Source organism: Gnatocerus cornutus, chromosome 8 (genome assembly GCF_029298725.1).
Source record: "Gnatocerus cornutus isolate USDA-ARS CGAHR chromosome 8, icGnaCorn1.1, whole genome shotgun sequence".
NCBI lineage: Eukaryota > Metazoa > Arthropoda > Insecta > Coleoptera > Tenebrionidae > Gnatocerus > Gnatocerus cornutus.
The window spans coordinates 9,839,036-9,860,944 of NC_142240.1; the positions used below are offsets into that span (position 1 = coordinate 9,839,036).

General features: G+C 39.9%; 2 protein-coding genes across 5 annotated transcripts; one reads left to right on the forward strand and one right to left on the reverse strand.

Annotated features, from left to right (window-relative positions):
* Positions 1 to 1,748: 1,748 nt before the first annotated feature.
* Positions 1,749 to 18,172, forward strand: LOC148169623 (protein kinase C-binding protein NELL2-like). 4 transcript variants are annotated; one of them, XM_088043421.1, is made up of 13 exons: positions 1,749 to 1,900; positions 9,732 to 9,896; positions 11,246 to 11,673; positions 13,006 to 13,161; positions 13,238 to 13,366; positions 13,487 to 13,580; positions 13,688 to 13,879; positions 14,073 to 14,192; positions 14,293 to 14,553; positions 14,601 to 14,837; positions 14,886 to 15,475; positions 15,982 to 16,031; positions 16,498 to 18,172. In XM_088043421.1, exons 1-13 carry the CDS (start codon positions 1,849 to 1,851, stop codon positions 16,805 to 16,807), a joined length of 2,784 nt encoding a protein of 927 aa, XP_087899547.1. In that variant the 5' UTR covers positions 1,749 to 1,848; the 3' UTR covers positions 16,808 to 18,172. The 4 variants fall into 4 exon arrangements, with proteins under 4 accessions (XP_087899547.1, XP_087899548.1, XP_087899549.1 ...); XM_088043422.1 differs by having other exon boundaries at positions 15,982 to 16,002; XM_088043423.1 differs by lacking the exon at positions 15,982 to 16,031.
* Positions 18,173 to 19,710: 1,538 nt separating this feature from the next.
* On the reverse strand, positions 19,711 to 21,791 carry Cyp4g15 (Cytochrome P450 4g15). The gene is made up of 5 exons (XM_088043599.1): positions 21,532 to 21,791; positions 21,056 to 21,436; positions 20,277 to 21,002; positions 20,042 to 20,227; positions 19,711 to 19,992 (listed from the first exon to the last, which is right to left on the reverse strand). The coding sequence occupies exons 1-5, from the start codon at positions 21,746 to 21,748 to the stop codon at positions 19,817 to 19,819; spliced, it is 1,686 nt and encodes a 561-aa protein (XP_087899725.1). The 5' UTR covers positions 21,749 to 21,791; the 3' UTR covers positions 19,711 to 19,816.
* Between the last annotated feature and the right edge of the window lie 118 nt (positions 21,792 to 21,909).

Consider the following 21,909-nt stretch of genomic DNA (forward strand, 5'->3'; position numbering starts at 1 on the left):
TCAATTACAAGGAAATATGTTAGGGTGGAGTGCGTTGTCTTCTAGTTGAACGAGCACGTTCCAAAGACAGGTGGGCTAGACTTGGACACCGTCATATGGTCAAGCAAGGTCCCCGTGCCATATTGCACTTCCCACCATTCAAATATCTCCTTTCAACTAGGGGTGTCATCAATATTGTCAATAATCCCCCGCACACGTGCCACACATGTGCCATTTTTCGTCACTTTCGTTATTAAAAATGATGTTTGTCAATGTATGCATATTTGGACACGAATGGTGCAAATCGATCCATATGTAACGACATTTTCGACATGGTTTTATGTCTGGCCCAGTGCTCCACTGTGAGATGATTTATTAATTCACAGCCCGATATTAATCTGGAATTGTGCCATGTTCCAGCGTGGACAATCGTATCTCATCCTGTCGAATCAATTTCGAGTACTTTGTATCGTGAAGGGGCGTGTGCACCGCCCCCGGGATGTAGAAATACGTACATGGCTATATTTAGGGAATTACACACATTACTAGTCATGTAGTACACTCGACATGACTTCGTGTGCGAGAAAATAAACTTCTTGGCAGTTTTAGCTTGAAAAGACCGTCCACACGCAGCTTAACGTCCTCCCTGACGACCCATTCATACACCGTTCAGCCACATTATTCGCAAATTATGATTTATTGCCGACACAAATGTGTCTCGTGGCAGAAATTCATTATTACATACCTGCCTCTATTGATTTAACCCCAATGTTGTAAAATTTAATTGGTCTGTAGTGGCCGCAAAGAGGACTAGTGTAACCACAATGTCATAAATTTCTTTGGTGTCAATAGAACAAAGCCATATTTTACGTTACTTTATAGAATGCATTAATTTATGTTTATGAATGCAGTTTTGGCAACGTTGTTGATTCTCGGAGTTGTTTTTAAACTGCGCTATTCATTCATGCGCTTTTCCAAGAAGTTGTGAATAGGAAAATGAGGCTAATGTTGTATTAGAGACCAAATAAATGTTTTGTTGCTTCGCCGTCATTTGAGGAGCGGTAAACAAAGTGGTTTTTAAAATCAATGAATCACGAGGAAGAGGAGATTTTTGCCATAATTTAAGAAAAATTGCGATTTGGTCTCACTCAGGCGTGATAAATAAGACTCATAAAAGGAGGAAGAACTTGTTTGCTGTCAGGGGTGGACAGAGTGAGATAAATTTGATTTGGTCGATAAGCCAAAGATGTTAGTTTTTATAGAAGTGAAATTCTTTTTCGTTTCGATTTGCTTTTGAATATGTAAATATGTAAATAGTGTGTGTCCTGGGGGAGCACTTGTGGTGGTTAATCAGTACGCAGTCTCTGAAGAATCCCCGCCGCTTTTGTGCGTTAACGCCACCGGAAAAGCAAAAATTAAGCATAATTCGAGCAATTCCTCCTTCCGTGCGTGCGATACCTTATTGGTGGTTTTGTCCAGGTGGCGTCCGACGAAGCTGAACGTCCCCGTGCCCCAAGCCCATGGTCATTCCCTTAGCATTTCCATTCCCGTACCAGCGCTGGTAAAAAGTTGTTCCGTGTCGTGGTGTAGTATCCGCACCGCAGTATCGCGACGTCGGGACGCTAACGGGCGCCGGCGCGAACCTGCCTGTCCACGACACAGCTCGTCTGTTCTGTGGTGGTTCAGTCTCTCGACGGTGTTTCGGTGAGTGGTCGTGTCGCCCCCAATCCTGCTGCCAAGTGCTGACCATGTGTATTGTTGGCCATTGGGCGTTCGTGGTCTGAGTGGTTGGTGGCTCCCGCCATGGGCCGGCTTCCAGGGGTTGAGCCCTCGGGCTGACGATTCTGTGCGGGGCCGCGGATAGAGGCCATGGCCTACTGCTTGGTCGCGGTTTGGACCACCCTGCTGTGGCTCGCCTCAGGTAACCGCTTTTTACCTTTTCTTTATATTTTTTGATGTTTAAAAATATGCGATTCGTGATACGTACAAAACAACACGCCACACTAGGTAAGTTATAAATATAGCCGACTGATTTATGAAGATTGCCATTGCCAAAAAGTGCCAAAATGCAGACAGGAAAAGAGGAAATCCGCGCTAACACCTTATCCACTCTCGTTATTTCTGTCTCATTTGCAATTCTTTTTATATTCTTCTTCTCATATCTTCCGAATTTTGTCATTTTCAAAATTAGATTGCAGCAGCTTTTTGCCTGTGCCACTGAAAGTTACAATTGGAACATATAAATTGGAGGAAATTTCATTTCATTCAAGATTTGATTTTTCACCCGACTATCAATTAACATGTAATGTATTACATCTTAAGGGCTAAATTTAGATGGTAGAGGATTTATAATAATTTTACTAGAAATTTTTTCTAGTCAATTTAATTTACTTAGTCAGTCAAAACGTTAATTTGTAAAATCTTTCTTTTTAAACGTAGAGAAAGGTCTAGTCAATTCCAGTTTATATTGGCAGCAATCTTAATAAATTTGCCATTTATACAGAGTGGCCCGTTTTTAATTAAGATGGTCAATGTCCATAAGCTCCAGGTCTGTAAAATGAAATAATTTAAGCTTTGTTTTGTCTAGGTAATTACTTTAAGAATGACACTGTACACTATAAAGTTACTATGTCAGGTGGTAATCCGACACTTTTTGTGCAATTACCTTTTGAACCGGCCGTATTTCAGTCGTTTAAAATGAAAAATCCGAATTAAATTTGCATTAATTTTGTTCGTCGCCGCGCCGATTGAGCCCATAAATCCGTTCATTATTAAAACGTCTCGTCGTCCCGATAAGATCCAATTAGAAAAAAACTTCCTTGCAATAATTTTATTTTTAGACGATGACAAAAATAAATCCATCAGAAAAATTAACAAACAAAGCCATTCCAATTGATCGTTGCATACAGACTTTGGGTGTTAACAAGCAATAAATTTGTTACGCAAACATTTCTATTGCTTTTAAATTAATTGGAAGAACTCTGCATGCCAAGCACCTCATGATCGAAAAAAATTACAAGGACTTGTCTTGAAAATTCTTTTCGCAATCGTTGACATGATTTCATTCATAAAACGACGGTTTTCGACGCGTCTGCGATTTTTTTGCATTTCTGCTGATTGCGTTTCCTGGTTTGCTTATTACGATTTTTTAACGAAGCAAACTCAGGTTTTATCAGCAATTTATGGTTGTTAAATTCGTGTCATTTAAAGTTTCATTATTCTTGTAAATTCCCCGAAGAAGTGGTCGAAGTACTCCCTCGAGGGCCACTAAACCGCCCCTGTACATGGCGGCTTCCGCTTTAATCGGAAATGGTGGTTAATTTTAATTAAAGCACGCCGCCCACGTACAGCCATGAATTGCAAATTGTAATTATTAATTATTAATTTTATGCAGCCAAAAGACGTCTTGAGAAGTGAGAATTTCCATTCATGTTCGCTCTGGAACTAATTAATAAGTCTCAATGAGAATTTATATTACAGAAACACTTAACAGTCCGAGGAAGTGTTTGTTCTTTGAAAGATTTATGAGATAAATATTTAACGTGTACCTTTACCTATCGAAAGACTGTTTATCATCAAACGCTCCTGCAAATATTTGCAGTTCCGATGTCATAAATATGAAATTGTTAGCAGACATTTTTGGAGTTTGTTGTGTCGGCACTGGTTTACTCAATGGATTTTTTTTGTTGTATTTGGTTTAATGAATTTTACGCGCGCTGTTTTTGTGTTTTTAGCCAGTTATTTTTAACTATCACTGAGTATATTTTTATCTAAGCAACGCTCGAAGTCAACAAGTCTGGCGATTATCTGAGATTTAGATTTTTTTGGCAGCAACTTTGCATGCAGTCGCCGACGAAAAAAATCGAAACTTTTCATTTCACAATTCCCCAGAATGATTGATTATCCCGAAATCGTCCTTTTCACGTGCTTTCTCAACTTTAATTCCGCTGAAAAGCTCGCGTTGAATGTTTTTGGAGCAGCTTGGAACTGTTTCGAATTTAATTATGTCGAGCTAAATTGAATTACCTAATTTCCTAATCCACCCCTGAAAATGATTAACACGAGCAATCATTATAATCTGATCCTCGTTGAAAATGAAAAGGTTTCGATGTCTGGTTAAAATCAGTACAGTCATTATTTATAAATTTAATTCGTTTTATAAAAGTCGAACGTCCGGAAAAACAACTTTTTTGGTTTCGGAACTGGGTCAGCTCTGTAATTTTTATTGCTCGAGAGAATGACTTTTTGTTGGTGAAAAAAGGGGTTAGAAAAGTTTGTTTGATGGGAAAAGAGGAAATGGAATAATTGCTGGTTTAGAAAAGAGAATTAGAATTATGTAGTTAAGAATGCGGCAAGAGGGGCTGTAAAGCGGACTAGACTTGATATTGATTTCCGCATCTTAGGCTATTCGCGAGTTTTTCTTTTAAGGGGGTCGATAACGGTTAAGTAATGCTTGGCAATCAATTTTTCGCTTCTACATTCGAGCAAGAATAAATGATTTTTGGGAACTTGAGAAAAAAATTTCGTCATGCATATGACCGTTCAGATTTTGATAAAAATAAATGATTCGTGTGCGAGGGCACATTTTTCCTGTCATTTCCAGAATCTTCCCCATTTCCTTGTCGTTTCACGTCCGCGACAGTATCACGTCCGATCCATCAAAAAAAAAACTGTCTTCGTGACTCCGTCAACGACTGAAATTGTTTTAGTCTAATTCCTCCGGTTTCATGGGGTGAAAACGTAATGGAAGTATCCTTCTTTTTTAAGGGTGTGAGAAGGAAACCCCAGTTAATTTGTCCGCTAATAACAAGTGCGATGAGATGTGAAATGAGTTTGGACAAGGGCCATTTGTGTGACAGCTGCGTGTCGTGTGCCAGCTTCTCAGGAATTAATTATACGAAATTTCTGTGAGACAGACGTGAGCTTCTGTTGACAGAATCCTGTTACACCGACAGGACATGTGTGCGGAAAGGCGGAAAGAGTTTCTACGTTGGTTCTCATTTAAAATTAAAAAATTACGAGCGAGTTAATTTCGCGGATGTTGAAAACTGCGATTCGAATTTATATTTTTGGGTTCTTGGAATTACTCTATTTAAATCTTGTGTCCTTGAGTGTGTAGTTTTAGTTTGGCAAATATCGTAACGACGACCGTCTTTCATAAATCGTCTGGCACCCATAATTGAAATGCTTTAAATAAAGTGCACCACGAGAAAAAGGCGAATTTCAGCTTATAAAATTTTGCCATTCATTTTACTCGGACGTATTTTATCTGATTTGGGACAATCTGCTGTGGATCAGCCAAGTCGTTCTTGAAACTTCTCGCATTAATATATCTGACGTTTTTCTTCGACGTCCACTTAATTGTCGTGTAATGCAGCACCGTTAGACATTTTGTCAAGTTCTATTTCCGAGCGGCTGCAAATAAAAAACTGATGGAACTCAAATAAGCCGCAATGTCGTGCCGAGAAGTCGTTTTTAACGACACGGAATCATATTAAAGCTCTTGACATACGTTTAATGGCGTGTCCGTACATACTTCGATCTCCGCGACGTGTTAATCCTAGAAATTAAGAAAAAACTTGATCGATTAGAGCACGTGGAAAAATTAGTGCCGTGTTGTTGTTTATCGCTCATTACTGAAATTGAGCAATTGGTCTCATAGTGTTGTTTATCTCGGAATTGTTTACAAACTTTTCAAATTGTTAGTTGGTAGTAATGAAACGACAAAAGCCCTCGACAAGCTTTTTGTTAATTAACTAACGGCGCTATTAATCATGTAATTGAATCAGTAATGGTGTACGAGCCTCAGCGTCGAACTAATACGAAATCAATATTTTAAGTTTTAACGTTAAATATACCGTCAGCTGCTTGGTAGCGTCGTTAATGTGTTTCTTTGACACTCCAACACACAATCTCGCGAGATTTTGAGATACAAAAGCGTGATTTGCGAGCAGCTTCCGGAAGAGGAAGATCGAAGTTCGATTTTCGCGGCGAGACGCGAAGGAAATGGTATTGATCTGGTTTTATTGCATCAATTATGTTAATTGATTGTAAGAGAGTTGTGTCAAATTCATTTCATGGCCTTTAAACTTTTACTTTTTCAGGAATCGATACTCGAAAAACATCGATAATAGGTAATTGGATTGACTGCACGCGACGTCTGAAAATAAAACTGAATTTAATTATAAGCAGAAAAAACTTAATGTATCTCGAATTGGTCGTATTACCATAACTGTATAAAAACGTTGCGTGATAATTTATAAATCAATAAGGATCGAAAGTCCGTGCTCTATTTACAGGATTCTTGCAGGGTTTTATTTTAAAGGGAGTTTAGTGCTCGGGAAAAGGATGTGGTTGATGGGTATTGACTGCAAGAACAAAAAGACGTTAAACAACCTCGAGGAGTTCACAAAGAATCAAAAGGTTTAATTACGAGGGCGTTGAGTGCTCTTAATGTTACTCTTGGCACCTTTATTTTGCGATCGGGGAGGGTGCAAATATTTTCGACGTAAAAATGCACAAACCGAATCAAAAACGTGTATTACTCTGATTCGCCTTTCATGCAAGTCGTGTTAATGCACCATATTCTAATTGGTGCGATTGTACTTGAAATCCCGGGACAATGAAGCTAATTGCAAAGTTGATACGTAGAAACCCTCATTAGTTTGAGAATTTGTCAAATTAACATTGCCTTGGCTCCCAGCATGAAACGTAATTTTCTGTCATCGAACGATAGTTTACTACATCTTGTAAACAGTACAACAAAATTACCCAATTACTGATGGTCGGTATGTGTTTCGGATTGGATTGGTCAAGAATTGTGCGCAATAAAAGTCGGAATTTCACAAGCTGTGACAAAATAAATATAATATGGGAACGGACCCCACGTCCATTTCGAGGTGTGCGTTGGTCATTATTTACTTTGCACCCCATCTTGGGTCATTGCGATTTCAAAGACGTTTATTACTAGGGGAGGATTTGCACAATTGATGTTGGGGTGACGACTCCCCTAGGAATTTACAGGTGGGTCATTGCGTGGAAGCAGGAAATATGGAAAGTGGGGACAAAATAAAACTCTGCAGTCTGATACCACTTGTTCGGTTTTTAGTTACAAGAGGGTGGAAATTCGCCCGCATCCTTCCGAAAAACAAAGACGTTATATTCGCTGAAAGCCGCTTAGCCTAATTTCAGATTCAATTATTCAAGGGAGTGAACAATTTAATTGCACACTAATGAAATTTAGAGCATTCCCGGATTCTTTTTATAACTTAATAAGTTTGGAACTTGGGGCGAAATTTTCGCTGGAATTAATAAATTTGTCTCAACGGTTTAATTTCAGCTGCGACGGATTTTAATTAAATAAATAACCGAATGATTTCATATCTATCAAAAACACGAAAAATCCGTACACCGATTGTCTCGTTTCATTAGCATTTTCATGACTTTCATAAAATACAAAAATAACTTCCATTTAATGAACACGCAATGCAAGTCGCTAGTTTTAGACTTCCTGCTAAGGGTTGAAGACGAAGGGTGAGTTTGGACCCTTCGTTTACTATCATACTTCACCCTTTTGTCATATTCGCGGGCAATGTTTCTTTACGCACTAAAAACGAATTAACAACATCAAACTAATTAAAATATTTATGAGCTGGAAGTTTGCTCCAAGTTATTTTTATGACACTGCAATTACTGCGGTTTTTATTGCTTTGTATTATTATGCATGCACACAACTTTACCGAACAACCCCCAGTTTTCTCCTGATCGAACTGGTTCATTGAAAGGGTCAACATGCTGATATTTTTACTAATAATTGGGTTCGTTGGAATAGTGTACCTAATCGATTTACCCAATAATATTAAAATAAAACTGTTACTAAGTTACCCACTTGCTACATTACGTCATCTATAGAAACTACCCTCAACAGCGTTTTTTAGATCCGTGGAAATGGAAAATCATACAACGAAATCAAAACAAATTAATATTGAGTGGCCTATTTTGGTACACTTTGAGACTAATTAATTAAATTCGTAGAACTTTCCTTCCTTGCTGAAGTTTCTGGCAGACATGTTGGCCTTCCACAACAAAATGTAGATAAAAATTGTAATGTGGTCGGAAAAACCTGGCCCAAGCGGCGACAGCGTCTCCAAAAGTAATGAAAATTTTACCCCGTGCATCCTTTCCAAGAAAATTTAATCTCGAATACACAAACATTCGAACACAGTTTTCGCCTCTTATCAAAATAGTTCTGAAACGATATGTACTTAATAAATTCTCTTTACCGATAAGGCCTAAAGTTCCGTGCTTGTTAAAAATACAAGTCTGCACCAGCGTCTAGTCTGAAATAATGAAAGTGTGTTTTATCACTGATAAGCACGCGAATCCCTCTGGATTGAGGTTCTTCAACTCGGCCACGTAACCGTGATATCGATCTAGAAATTTTGATTAAGGTCCTCTGGAGGTGTCTTCCAAAATTCCCTCTTGTTACATCATGGTGTGACTAGGGGAAGCAGGCCGATGCTCTAGAAACGCGCTAGACGGAGAAGACTCCCAAATAGGCGCCGGAGAGGCTGGCAGAAGCGCCGCTATAAATTTCGCGTCATGACGCCGTCGAGACTAGCGGACATTGTCACAGTTTCATGTAAAGGAGACACCGAGTTACATCATAACTGAAAACTATTTTTTTCGCGGTTTTCTCCCTGAGGGCAGTGACAGTCACGTTGCACCAGACTCATAAAATCGTCTTGCGACAAGTTTATTCTTGCCAAGTGATATTAACATTATCTGCAATATTTATACAGACGATTGGAGGTATGCCAGACGCACTGAGGTGGCGAACTTGTTTTTTTCATCTTACTGAACATATGTTAACAGTTTTACTAATCATGATCGACTTGGAGGTCATTTCGGCTAATTTTAGGCTTGGGTGCTATTACAAGATTGACATAACGTGTTGCATGCGGAACGGGGGAGGGTGGTTTTAACTTAAGGCCTAATTAGGGGAGTTACATGTACAATTATCATAAATTTGACTTTGCCGAGACGAAACGAGCTGAGCTGGTGGAAATGGAGATGAAGGATTTAAACCGGGCTCCAAAAATTAGAACTGGGACGCTTAATTTCACTTTCGTTTGAGCTCGTATTTTATGTACGTTTCAGAAGAGGGAAAAGCCTTCACTGGCGTCCCACAAGGCTCTGCTTTAGGGCCGCTCTTTTGGGTGCAGGTGGAGCGTTTCTTTACAATTTGATCTGCTTAACCTTCAACTCAATTTCGCGAAGAAAAAAGACTCCGCTTTGACCCGATTGGAGTGGTTCCAGCTCTCTGTTGCACTCCTCCAGTGCTCAACAATGGGCCAGTAACCGAATAAGAATGGCTCTATATCACGGTGTTAAATATCGGCAGCGGCGCGAAATTGGTTTTGTCATTTCGATCCAATCCATAAAATCCAGACGGACATTTAATAACGGAAAGCCAAGCAACAAATTGAAAACGTCCAGTATATGTGTTTGACCCGACCCTACTCATATTTACCCCGTTTGGTCAATAATTTAGCGCGGTGAGGGGTTGAGGGTTTCCGTAAAGCACGCATAAAAGCGACATAATTCTATTCGTTACGTACTCACATAATCACATTCATATCCCCTCTTGGATGCACCTGCTTTAAACCGTGTGAAAAAGCGAAAGCTGGACATGGAGGAAGTCGGCGATTAGGACGAACAGAAGCGAATTTTACATGAATTTTATTTTTCAGCTACTGGTTTGGACCCCACAGGCCTTCTGTCGTCCGCCACATCTTCAGGTCAGTCGATCGACCTTCTGGGTGCCTTGGGTTTGCACAACAAAAGCTGGGCAGGAGTTAAACTGGGGAAGGGACCACCGGGACCACAGCAACTGCGGCCGGCGTACTATTTACAAGGTAATTTTTAAAATTTTAGTCACAAAGATAATAAATTAGTGTCTCTTAACTTACCGGCGCGATAAGAAACGCAGTAATGAATTGCTTGTATCTTGCACGATTTTGCGTGCGTGCAGTGTTAATTTGTACAAGTCAAGAAGAAAAGTCCATTTCTCTTCTAAAGGACGCTTTAGGTTGTAGATTTTGATAATAGAATTGCTTAATTCAAACTTTCTGTAGACCTTGTTTTTATTTCCTTCCAAGTAAAAGTTTGTTGCATGTCGTTGAGTCATTACATTACTTTAAACAAAGTTGGGATTTATTCACTTTCGCGTATATTGTTAAGTAAATAAAAGACAGAACATGTTACCAATTTTTAATCCCCGAAAACGATTCACCAATTTCTGGGTCACGTCGCAACTTTCCGAAATCCAATAATTTCATAACACAATCCTGAAAAAAATGGTATTTTCATCTGGAAATAAATGTACTCCCTATTGGAAAAGACAACTTGATGGATTGATTATTACGTCGATTTTCCACAACATTAGCCTCCCTAAACTTTAGCAATTGCATGTGAAAGCTTCCGAGCACGTTAAATGCTCAACTCGTCCTTTTACCTCGCTTGATCCCCCGGGCAAGGGTTAAAGAGCGTTAACCTGATTTGATTCGATCATATAGTTCACTCGGTTTCGGATCAAAGTTCCTTTGACCGCTTTTTAATTATGAAAGAGGGAATTGTTTGGGACCGCTGACGAATAATTTCTTTTTTTTCGTTGTGGATTATACCAATAAATCAATAATGGTCGTTATGGAGACTATTTTTGTAATGGTACGATGGTATCAAATGGCAAGAGGTCGGGGGTGTGTTATCGTTTAAAAAATCTCACTTGTCGGGAATTACGAGGGAAATGTTAAAATCGTTTTAATGTCCTTTTTATGTTCACGATGATTGCTAATTTTTCCTGCTGGAAGTCTATGATTCGGAGATCGATGAAGAACTATAGGTTACGAAATTAATCCTTGGTGTTTCCTTACGTAAGACAATCCATTTAGACACTGAATTCTCGTGGTATTATGTAGATTTATTCGCAGTTGAAATGAAACCGAGGGGTTGTGTGCAAGAGTAAAATTCGTTACCATTGCATGCGTTACCAGCTGAGCCGAATGAGGCAAGGTTAATATTGATCAGACTTCTCGGAACCCCATAAATTTGTGTTTGTATAGCTCGCCGGTTTATCCTCAGAAATAGAGGCCACGGGATTCTTTCTTTATCTGCCATTTTCCTTTGAGAATCTTCGCCTTCGGCCGGGAATTTCACACCTTCTTGAAATGAGACTTTGGTTCTGATTAGTTGTTTTTCTTTCTAGGAGACTACCGCGACCTGAAGCTGCCGGCCGCCGCCGTCCAGCAGGTGTTGGACCTGCTGCGCCGCAGTCCTGACTTCACGATTTCAGCGTGGCTCCGCCAAGACGTGGGCAATACCGGGAGCATAGTGAGTTTCGCACACGGTTTAAACCGATATCTCGAACTGCAATCAAGCGGCCGAAAGAATGAAATCCGGCTGCATTATACATCGCGGGTGGACTCGAAAGTGTACGTCGAAACGTTTCATTACAGACTCGCGGACAATGTGTGGCATCATGTGGCTGTGTCGGTGAGCGGTTCGCAAGCGGAACTCTTTGTGGATTGTAATCCACTGTATAAAAGAATTTTGTTACCCGGTTTTCTGGACCGGAACTTCACCGAACCCCAACAACTTTGGTTGGGTCAGAGGAACAAGCATTATCACTTTAAGGTGAGTCAAATATCGATTTTGTTTATTAAGATGTTATCGGTGGAACTGGGGTGCACGGAAGAGGTAGGTGGCTCATGCACCAAATGCATTTGTTTCGTGGTTGCGGTGAGGGCGGGGTAATTAGGGGTGGCGCCGGGAAAGAGATTCATTGGGGAAATGAAAAATAAACCAACACTTCAACCATTCATAACTACGAAAACTGCAACGTTACGTAATTTATCTTTTTTTTTAATTTGTTTTACTCTATTTTTAATAATAAAATTGTTATAAATAAATTAAAGATGATTTAATTAAATTTTGGAATGTTAGAATGTTAAACAATTAATAATATTAATTTATCTCGGAAACAAAGTTGCTGTAAAGTTTTGAAACGGTCTGCAGCTTTAAATACACTCTTTCGGTCTTCTGGGTTGCATAACCACCTGAACAAGACCATATTTTTTACAAGAAATTTGATAATGATCGTAATAAAGAACAAAGTTTACCCCTCAGAGACGGCAAAATATGAATTCAAATCCATTTCAGTTGTTTATCATTGCTTGTAAGGAACTTTTATCGATGTAACTTTTATTATTTTGAAATATTTCGATAAAAATTCTATTCGTTCTAGTAAAATTATAAAGTTGTTAGAAGGGAATTCTATCGCAACACGGCACTTAGGGATCTGTAATAAAAATTTATGGATTTTCCAACGGGAAACTAGAAACTCCATTTCCTATAATAATACATATTCCAAAATTTCTCTTGATTTACTTGCGAGTTAAGTTCATTTTTCAGACTCTGCGTTTACTGCTCTTTGTTCGAGTTTTTATCTTCGTAAACAAACTGATTTATGGCTTCCAATAAGTTTGGAGTGAATACTGGAGTTTTATTCTAAAATATCCATTAAACTATGTGTTAAAAAACGAGTTGTAACATTTAAATTTCATTCACTATCTAAATGCGCCCTTGGGAAGGTCATTATTCCGGCAGCATTTTCTTATATTTTTTCCAAAGGTGGCAAGATTCTAGATGCACGTATTTGATAATTCTGACTTAATGAGCATGAAAACGCTACCACATTCATTGACATTTTATAGCTCTGGCAAAACACAAATTCTACCGAAAAAAGGCCGTAACAGGGGAGAATTTCATGTATTTCTAACATTATTCCCCATTGATTGAAAAACGGATGTTCATTTCGTGCTTGTGAGAAGTATCGATCTTCTTTTTTGTCATGTTGTTGGTTGTCTTTCGCGTGTTGTCAGAGGGGAAGTCATTTAATATTAAAATCGGATGACAAGGACTTTTTAGTAGTGTAAAGCGATGTATAGTTTCGATTTTATATTCCAGGGTGCCATGCAGGACGTGCGGCTGATAGGAGGTCCCCACGGCTACTTGTCCCTCTGCCCCACATTGGATTCCACGTGCCCCACGTGCGGCCAATTCTCGTTGCTCCAGAGCACCGTGCAGGAATTGACTAGGCATCTTCAGGAACTTTCCGAAAGGGTATATGGACTACCATGTAACGTCATTTATGCGTTCTGTACACTGTTTTGATTATATATAATTCTGTCTTTTGCAGTTGGTAGCAGCAGAGGGACGTATCAGTAAAGTGGAGGAATGTGACTGTCAGAAATCGTGCCACGTCAACGGGACGGTACATGCGGACGGCGCCACGTGGCAACGCGGCTGTGATTTATGCGCTTGTGTGGTTAGTACTCATTAACCGAACCGTTCGTTTAACCGAAACTTAAATGACAGTCAATTCCTTTTTTTTCTTGTCCTGTTCGCTCTGTTGCTACTCAATTTTCATTTTTCTTTTGATTCACAGCATGGAGATGTTCAGTGTCGTCCTGTCGAGTGTCCGGAGTTGCCCTGCAAACATCCTGTCAATATAACGGGCGAATGTTGCCAAAGTTGTCTCAGTAAGTGTCTTTTAGAGACATCTAAGGAGCAGATACACGGAACGACGTTTATTTGCTCCTTAACGTCGAAACGCTCGAAAGGTATCGACGATGTTTGTACTTTTCAGGACATTGTCTGTTTTATGGCGCTTTTTACGACCACGGGGAGTTAGTAACTATTAAGAAGTGTGTGGAGTGTGAATGTCATGATGGCAGTATGCAATGTACCAGGATAGATCCGGAAACGATGTGTCCGAAGCTCACGTGCCCTCCGGACGAGCAGTTTAGCGTTGCCGACAACTGCTGCAAGTTTTGTCCAGGTATCGTAACTCTCACTTTTTAAAGATTCATCTTGCATTAACGAATGATTGTTAAAAGAATGCGTGTTCAAACATCTGCAACTAAAATCAGACCCAGACTCGAATCTTCCAACAAGATCCGATTCTGCCGTCACTAATATCCTCATCGCTTTACTAACAACTAACTTTGGTGCTTGTCTTTTCATCCTAACAGGTGTTGACTATTGCGCAAAAGGGCACGTTTGCCATGCTAACGCAACTTGCCTCAACTTACAAACGACTTATGCTTGTCAGTGCGACCAAGGCTTTCAAGGGGACGGACGATTGTGCACTGGTACGAAATTCACTCTGTATATTTTCTGTTTCATTTTTTTCTGAACTAAAAAAAAATCTCACTGCTGATTCAACATTTTCACCTTCGTTTTGTTTTATAGATATTAATGAATGTCAACAAGAAGGCGGTCTGGAGGGCCACCACTGCCACCAGAACACTCGCTGCGTTAACACGCCCGGATCTTACATCTGCGAGTGTCTTGCAGGATATCGCAGGGTGGATAAATTTAACTGTGCGGAACTGGACGAATGCAGTTCCGGAGAACACAACTGCGACATCAACGCCGATTGCATCAACACACAGGGAAGTTACCATTGTGTCTGCAAAGAAGGATACACCGGCGATGGATATAGCTGTCAACGTGAGTTTTTGGTATTGGTGACGGCGAGGTTTCAATGTATTTTCCAGCTGTTTGTAACCAAAGTTGCCTCAATGGAGGAATCTGCCGGAGTCCGGGAAAGTGCGCTTGTCCCAACGGCTACACCGGCCCCAGTTGCGAGCGTGATCTGGATGAATGCGCCACCAACGCCCATAGATGTACGGATGCTTCAGTGTGTGTGAACATGATCGGTTGGTACTACTGTAAATGCAAAGAGGGCTACCAAAGCCCCGTCTCAGACAATAATTTAGGAACTTTATGCCAAGGTAAATCAACTAACTAATTTAACGTAATTCTATAGAGGTGCCTTTCAGATATCGACGAATGTACGGATGAAATGCATACATGTCATCCGTCTGCTCAATGCGTCAACCTGAAAGGAGGTTTCCGGTGTGAATGCTCGCCCGGAAAACAAGACTGTCGCCTAAGCTGCATGTTCGAAGGAACCGAAGTTAGCCACGGCTTATCCTTGTCGCCCCAAAAGGATTCTTGTCAAACCTGCAACTGCAACCACGGCGTGATCAACTGCGAGAAACCTCACTGCAACTGCTCTCTTCCAGGCAACAGCCAGAACCATTGCTGTCCTCAATGTGACAAGAAGCACGCCTGCAAGCATCAAGAACTGTCCGACGTCATCCTCATGCACGGCGAACAGTGGTCGTACCAATGCCAGACGTGCGAGTGTCTTTACGGCGAAGTCGACTGCTGGGAAATGAAGTGTCCTCCTTTATTATGCGACAATCCTATTCAAGCCGTCGGAGACTGTTGTCCTCATTGTGACGATCTTTGTCCTTTAGGAAACGCGTCTACGTGGGGACAACCTTGCACTTTCTCGGGACGAATGTACGAATCGGGAGCGCAATTCGCGGATCCAAATGATCCCTGCGTCGCCTGTAACTGCAAGGTGGGTCGAAACTCTTACAGGAAATTAACTAAACTAATGATTGTCGTGGTCTGAATGTTTCGTAACTTACAACTTCAGGTACTGTGAATTTCGATCATGCTTGGAGCATCTGAGCGCACTAGAGGCATAGTGCCTTTCGTGTAACCCTTACCTCCATACACTCTTTTCATTACATAAGTTCATTCATTCATTTATTCATTCATTATAAGTGTCGATGCGAGGGCTTGCTTCCTTTATGAGATACTAATAGTACTAGTTCTAGTTGGGGCGGTACTAGAGCCCCAAAGGCCTGAGCGATAACGTACGAAAAAGCAGTTCATGTCGACATTAGGCTAGGCTAAGTTGTAAGCTTGCAATTGTTAATAAAAAGTCCATGGATGGTCTGCTTTTTGCGTTATTTCTGGGCCGCCATGTATATGATAGCATGGCTAGCCGCTGCATAGAGGCCAAGGCTGGCTTGCTGATAGCTAGGCTATACTAACAATTAACACTACGTTCCCTTCCAGGTGCCGTTCTGCGCCGAACTGGTGAGCAATGTCGCGTGTTGTGTGCATCGGTAATCACGTCACTCTAACTACACTCAAACTATACACACCTCTAGTAGTGCCTGTATTGTCCGTTCCAGTAGTAGACAGATTTATTGAGCACTCTATAGATGTGTATCGCTCTACATATTGCATGCTTCCTATTATACAACTTTGGATACTGTCTCTTAGAACTTAGAGAGTTTGGTGAATGATGAATGTGCATGGTCTTGCCGAAAACGCAACAATAGATTGACGGCCCCCATGGAGCGCTTTGTGGTGTGCGACAAGCATAAAAATTGTAGTGGATTTAGTAGAGTGCAGCCGGCGCTCCGTGGGTCATCCACCAAGTCTATTGTGGGACTCATAGACGAGCACAGTCACGATTTTCCGACTAGCACTGAGCCCCAGCGAATTCCTTCACAATTTGCGTTCGCAGGTTGTGGGCGGATTCAGTTTTTCGTGTTGTTATGTTAACTGTTTGTGGTATTTTCGCAGGACGGAGTGCTTTGCTGCAGTTATAATTACCATTGCGGTGACGATGCGCACGCAGTGGGATTTGACGGATTGGTGGCCACCACGGCTGGTGCTAATGGACACTCTGGTGGTGGTGCCCAAACGGCAATCAGTGACTTTACTAAACAATATAGTGCAGCTCTTCGAGTGGCTAATAGTAGTGCTGGGATTGTCTACGTCAGTGACTCGATGGGGGGCAACAAGACTGAGCAAACGCCTCCGGGTGGTTGAGATGTCCGGCTTGAGGACTGGTCTAACATTCCTGGACACTTGCGAGCCGATTGTGCAATAGCCTAAGGCCACTATGAGTGTTCTGTATGCCTCTATGGCTGCTTGCTAGGCCTCATCCCAAGTGTCTTCCTAGTACCGTAGCCAGGCCTTCGCCTGAGCTTCGCCAGCTTTACATTTGTTATTCTAATGTTACACTATGTTATAAAAACGCGGAGCTGGACTACTAGAATGTGACCGAGTGGCCGGGGCCGGACCGAACCGAACGAACCACTTCAACAAGATCTGACAATATTAGTTTCATTTTAACGTAGAAATATTACAGTTGTGGTCCAGTTCAGCCCTGAGCACCTCCTGTTCGAACGTAAATCGTCATGTTATATCAAAAGTATATCAAAATAAGTGTATATATTATATCATGTAGATGATAGCACGAACAATCACAAAGTTTTAAGCGCAAAATTGTAGCATCCTCAAAGTTGGAAGCAAATCTTAAGAGTTTTACGCCTTTGCTTTCAAAGCGTTTTAAAACCGAAAATCGTCTGCATTTTAGTAGTCCGTTCAGTAATGTCTCTTTCTGTTTTTGGGCATTATTACGGAAACTCTAGTCAAATTAATGATGGGCTTGCTAGAGTGTACTACGCAAGCTTTACCTATTAACATCTAAATAAAGTAATGGAAGCATATCTAGCTACTTAAAAATTATTGCAATATTAAAATTGTGATATTGTTAAATGAGACTAATAATTAATGTAACTTTTCCATTAAATGTAAATTAGTTCCTGCGACATGTGCGCTGTGTAGCACTCCGAGAGAAAAGTTTGGAGTGTCACTTTTGAGCAAATATTAAATATTAAAAAAGAAACATGTACTTAGCACAAAGTAAATATTATGATAAGATAGGCTAATCAAACACCATCAAATTTTTAATAGTGTAAAATTAATTATACTGCTGAACAACGAATTGTTTAGCTGTTTCTTAATTTGTAACAATATTCACTAGATAAGTAATTTGTAAATTATTTATTGCTCATTATTTACGTATATAGCGCAGTACCTATTTTATCGATATTTTTTTTACCAAAGATGTCACCGTTGTACATAAAGAAAATGCAGAAATAATGTACTTTTAGAAAAACGAAAAATAACTAGTTGAAACTAAATTTGAGCTAAAGTTTTTCAAGTAAGCACATAGTCTTTGTCACACGTCAGTATTTATTCTTTTCTAACCGAATTGGCTTCGAAATTACATTCTTATGCGAAAACTCTTTTTATGTTGGCTGAAATCATTTTTACTACTTGCTACAGACAGTTATTTCCGACATTTATATTTATTTACCAACTTGTTGTACAAACATTGCCATAATCTTTATTCTGTTGTAAAAGAATGTGTGCCAATCATTATTATAAATAAAATAAATCAAAAGGAGGGTGAATTGAATTTTCATTATTTCATTTAACTGACCATTCTTTCCATTCCTTACAAAAAGAAGCCAAACAAGTTCTTTATCACAGACTGTTACAATATCAAAATCAGTCTTTCAAATTTCATTGCTGTTATTAATCAAACTAGTCTTTACCATTTTCTTTCTTTCTCTTCTTTGGCGCAATAATCTCTTCTAAGATATTCCACCTTTCTTCATAATCTACAGACTCCGATGCCGCCGTCATTTTATCCCAAACATTATGAAACTCTTCTTCGGACATTTCATCAAACGACCGCTTGCTTAAAGAGTCCTTTTCATCCTCGACGATACAGTAAGAAAGTTCGGCGTCGCTGTTCATTCCGAACGGGAGCGAATCTTCTCTTCTCTCGCTTACTTCACTCCACACCGCGACGTCTCCGTCGTTTTCTGCTTCATTCTGGAGACGCACTATTGTGTTTTGGATTAAAAGAAAACAGCGAAGACTTTCTTCAGGATCTGTAATTTTCTTCCATTTGTCGTAACAAACGCTGAGGAACTTTTTTCTATCTGAAACAAGAAAATAGTAAGTGAGGGAAATGGAGCGAAAAGTGGTGGTACCTTGACTGACTTCAGAATTTTCGCACATTTTGTTGGTGGTAAGGGTTTAACACCAAGACAAATAATGGTAATTTGTGTCTTTAAAATTGTTATTTGAAGGATACGGGCCCTCTCGCCCTAGGAAGCTGTGGATACTTGGATTATCATCCCTCCTCTCGTTGTTAATGGCTATTTAATATATTCATTACAGGTATGTAATGCCATTTTTGGTGAAAAATAAAGAAAGTGATACATAAAATTGATAGTTGATCTATTTAAATTGTTAAATGGCTATTTAATGTATTCATTACAGGTATGTAATGTCATTTTTGGTGAAATTAAAGAAAGTGATACATAAAATTGATAGTTGATCTATTTAAATTGTTGGTTGCATAGCTTATGGTCTTGTTTTTAATGAATTAATTTGTTTCGGTTTTTAGTACATTTCTTTATTCAATGTTATGTCCACATTAATATGTAATAACTTGTCTAGACGTTGTGAACAAATTTGTTTCGAATCTTTTAGGCAAAAAAAAATTTCAATTTCTTCTCAATAATTGCATGAGTCGCAGTTTTTTAAAGATGAAAATGTAAATATTATTGTCGATCAACTAATTTTCTTACGTTTCATTCCGTAAAAGTCATTCATATTTTAAATTCTATTTTGTGCCATCGCTTTCATTCGTATTCGTAATTTTTCTTGTTATTGTCATATAGTCACGTCCGCAAATTTTTATTTATACTCTCAATTTAAATACAATGGGGAGAAGGACACAGAATAATCCGATTTTTGTGAATAAAAATTAACCCTGCCACCTTTGCGATTCCGGATGACCTACTGTCAGCAAAAATAAAAAAAATTTCCGCCTAAATTTCCATAATATTAGAAAAAACAATAAATGCAATTATCTTTCATTTGTATGATAATTTCTAGGGTCATTGTGACGATTAAACAAATAAAAAATACACTGCAATGTTCGTTTCTATTTTACATCATAATTTAAGCATCCCATACAATGTACTAAAAAAATATACAGTTCTATCTTGTTACTACTTATAAATTATTCGTTTTACGCCTTGGCCATCATTTTCCTCGGTTCTAGTCTGACTTTGAATCCTTCTTCACGCTTAAGGATAATATCTGCTTGAAGTTTGAAGTCAGTTTCTTTCAAATCAGAGTAAATATGGTATTTCCTTAAGATGGTAGAGAGCAGGATCTTCAGTTTCAGCATGGCGTATTTGCGACCTAAGAAAAACAATTATCCGGTGAAATTTATTGGTGTTTTCCAACTCACCGACACAACTGCGGGGTCCAGCACTGAATGGAACGAAAGAGTAGTAGTGTCTGTTAGCTGTACGTTCAGGGAGGAAGTTATCAGGGTCAAATTTATCAGGATTGGGATAGAACTCTTCAAGCCTGTGGATTTTGAAAGTAGCCACGACGACGGTGCAACCAGCAGGAATAGTGTAGTCGCCAGAAACTGAAAATTTGAGTTAAGAACTTTTGTAACTGTATATTTCGTTCATTACCTAGTTTGAGGTCTTGGTTAAGTTGTCGGGCAATGATTGGTACCGGAGGGAACATCCTCAAAGTCTCCATCAAGCAACGCTCCAAATACTTCATTTCTAAAGTATCAGCGAATGTTGCAGGCCTGTCGGAATCCCCGAAGATTTCGTACAGTTCTTGCACAACTTTCGCTTGGATATCTTGGTGAATACCCATGAGAGACAAGAAGAAACTGCTACCGGCAGCCGTTGTATCGTGACCTTCAAACATAATAGTATCGACCTGTTCTTTGATTTCTTCATCGTTGATAACGACTCCATTCTGGGACGCTTCAATCATCAAATCTAAGAATGCCATTCTCTTCTTTTCGCCGATATCGTTGTCGTCAACATCTAAATCGTCTTTAAGACCAGCGCTTTGGCCGTATGATAATCCCTCGACTACGGTTTTCGATTCTGTTTTGTCGTAGTTCTTAGTTTGGAGCTCTGGAGGGACTTCAGCGGTGGATCCTCTAATTCCTTGCGCGAAATCTGCGCGCTTCTTCTTGATGACTTTACGAGTCAAGCTGTGGATTGTGTGGATCAGTTTTTCTTGGTATTTGGCGTAGTTTGTTCTGTTGAAGATGATGTCGGGTCTTAACCAAAATTTTCTGTGGCGGACATGCAGAATGTCGCACATTTTCATGACAGCCAAGGCGTAGTCGTAGCCACTTTGGTCTTGAGTTTTCTTGCTGACACCCATTGCGGTTTCTGTAATAGCAATAATAACTTAGAGGAGAAGAAAAATTGCGAAAGTGGTTTACCTAAGAGCATCTCCACGGTGGCTTCGGACATGTAGTCATGACAATCAAATTCCTTTCCTATTTCTTTCTCTAGTTTGTTAATAGTGTCGCGGCTGTTGGCGTTGAAGAGGTCGATGAAGGACTTGAGCACATTAAGATGGAAAGTTGGGGCAATGAGTTTACGGTGGGCTCTCCATTTCTTTCCGGTGGAGATCAAAAGACCATCACCCAACCATGGTTTGAAGAAGCGGTATTCCGGAGACTTATCAATGTGGACGTAGCTGCTCAAGATCAATTCAACATCGCGAGGGTCCGTTAAGAACACCATGAGTTTTGAACCAGCCCATAGTTTGACTACTTTCTGGTACTCGAAGGACTTCTGGTAGACATTATTGAAGACCTCTATAATTCAAACAGGTTGTAATAAAACAATTGCGCGATGTCTGACCTCTTGGTCATCGTAAAATTGTGTAAGAAAATGTTACACTTTTACTTACGATGAGAGCTTCCGATAAGATCCAAAGCGTTGCCGAGGAGTGGTAGTCCGGGAGGTCCAGGTAACTTGGCGGCCAACTCCAGCATGTGCCTCTTGGAGATCCTCCAGTAAGCGTACCATAATAAAAGCGTTGGAATCAGAAGAAAGTAGAAGATGTTGGACGCCGACACAATCCCAGTTGGGACGTTAACATCAGGAGTTGTCACTGTCGCGGTCATTTTAACACTACTAAACTATAAACTATAGTGAAGGTGGCACAGAAGTGTGCTGGAAAAATTCCCTCGTTCCTTTTATACCGCCACTGATTGACGTAGGAATTTTTTTGACGACTTGTGGAGTTTTACTCATAAATACAAGACAATGGGCGGACATGTACTTC

Excerpts from the sequence above, each read along its gene's own strand:
- LOC148169623 (XM_088043421.1), top strand. The coding sequence starts at position 1,849 with ATGGCCTACTGCTTGGTCGCGGTTTGGACCACCCTGCTGTGGCTCGCC. Across the intron at positions 9,897-11,245 it reads GCCGGCGTACTATTTACAAG|GAGACTACCGCGACCTGAAG; the intron begins GTAATTTTTAAA and ends TTTTCTTTCTAG. Across the intron at positions 14,193-14,292 it reads GGACGGACGATTGTGCACTG|ATATTAATGAATGTCAACAA; the intron begins GTACGAAATTCA and ends TTTGTTTTATAG.
- Cyp4g15 (XM_088043599.1), bottom strand. The coding sequence starts at position 21,748 with ATGACCGCGACAGTGACAACTCCTGATGTTAACGTCCCAACTGGGATT. Across the intron at positions 21,437-21,531 it reads TCTTATCGGAAGCTCTCATC|AGGTCTTCAATAATGTCTAC; the intron begins GTAAGTAAAAGT and ends TTTGAATTATAG. Across the intron at positions 21,003-21,055 it reads CACCGTGGAGATGCTCTTAG|AAACCGCAATGGGTGTCAGC; the intron begins GTAAACCACTTT and ends TTGCTATTACAG.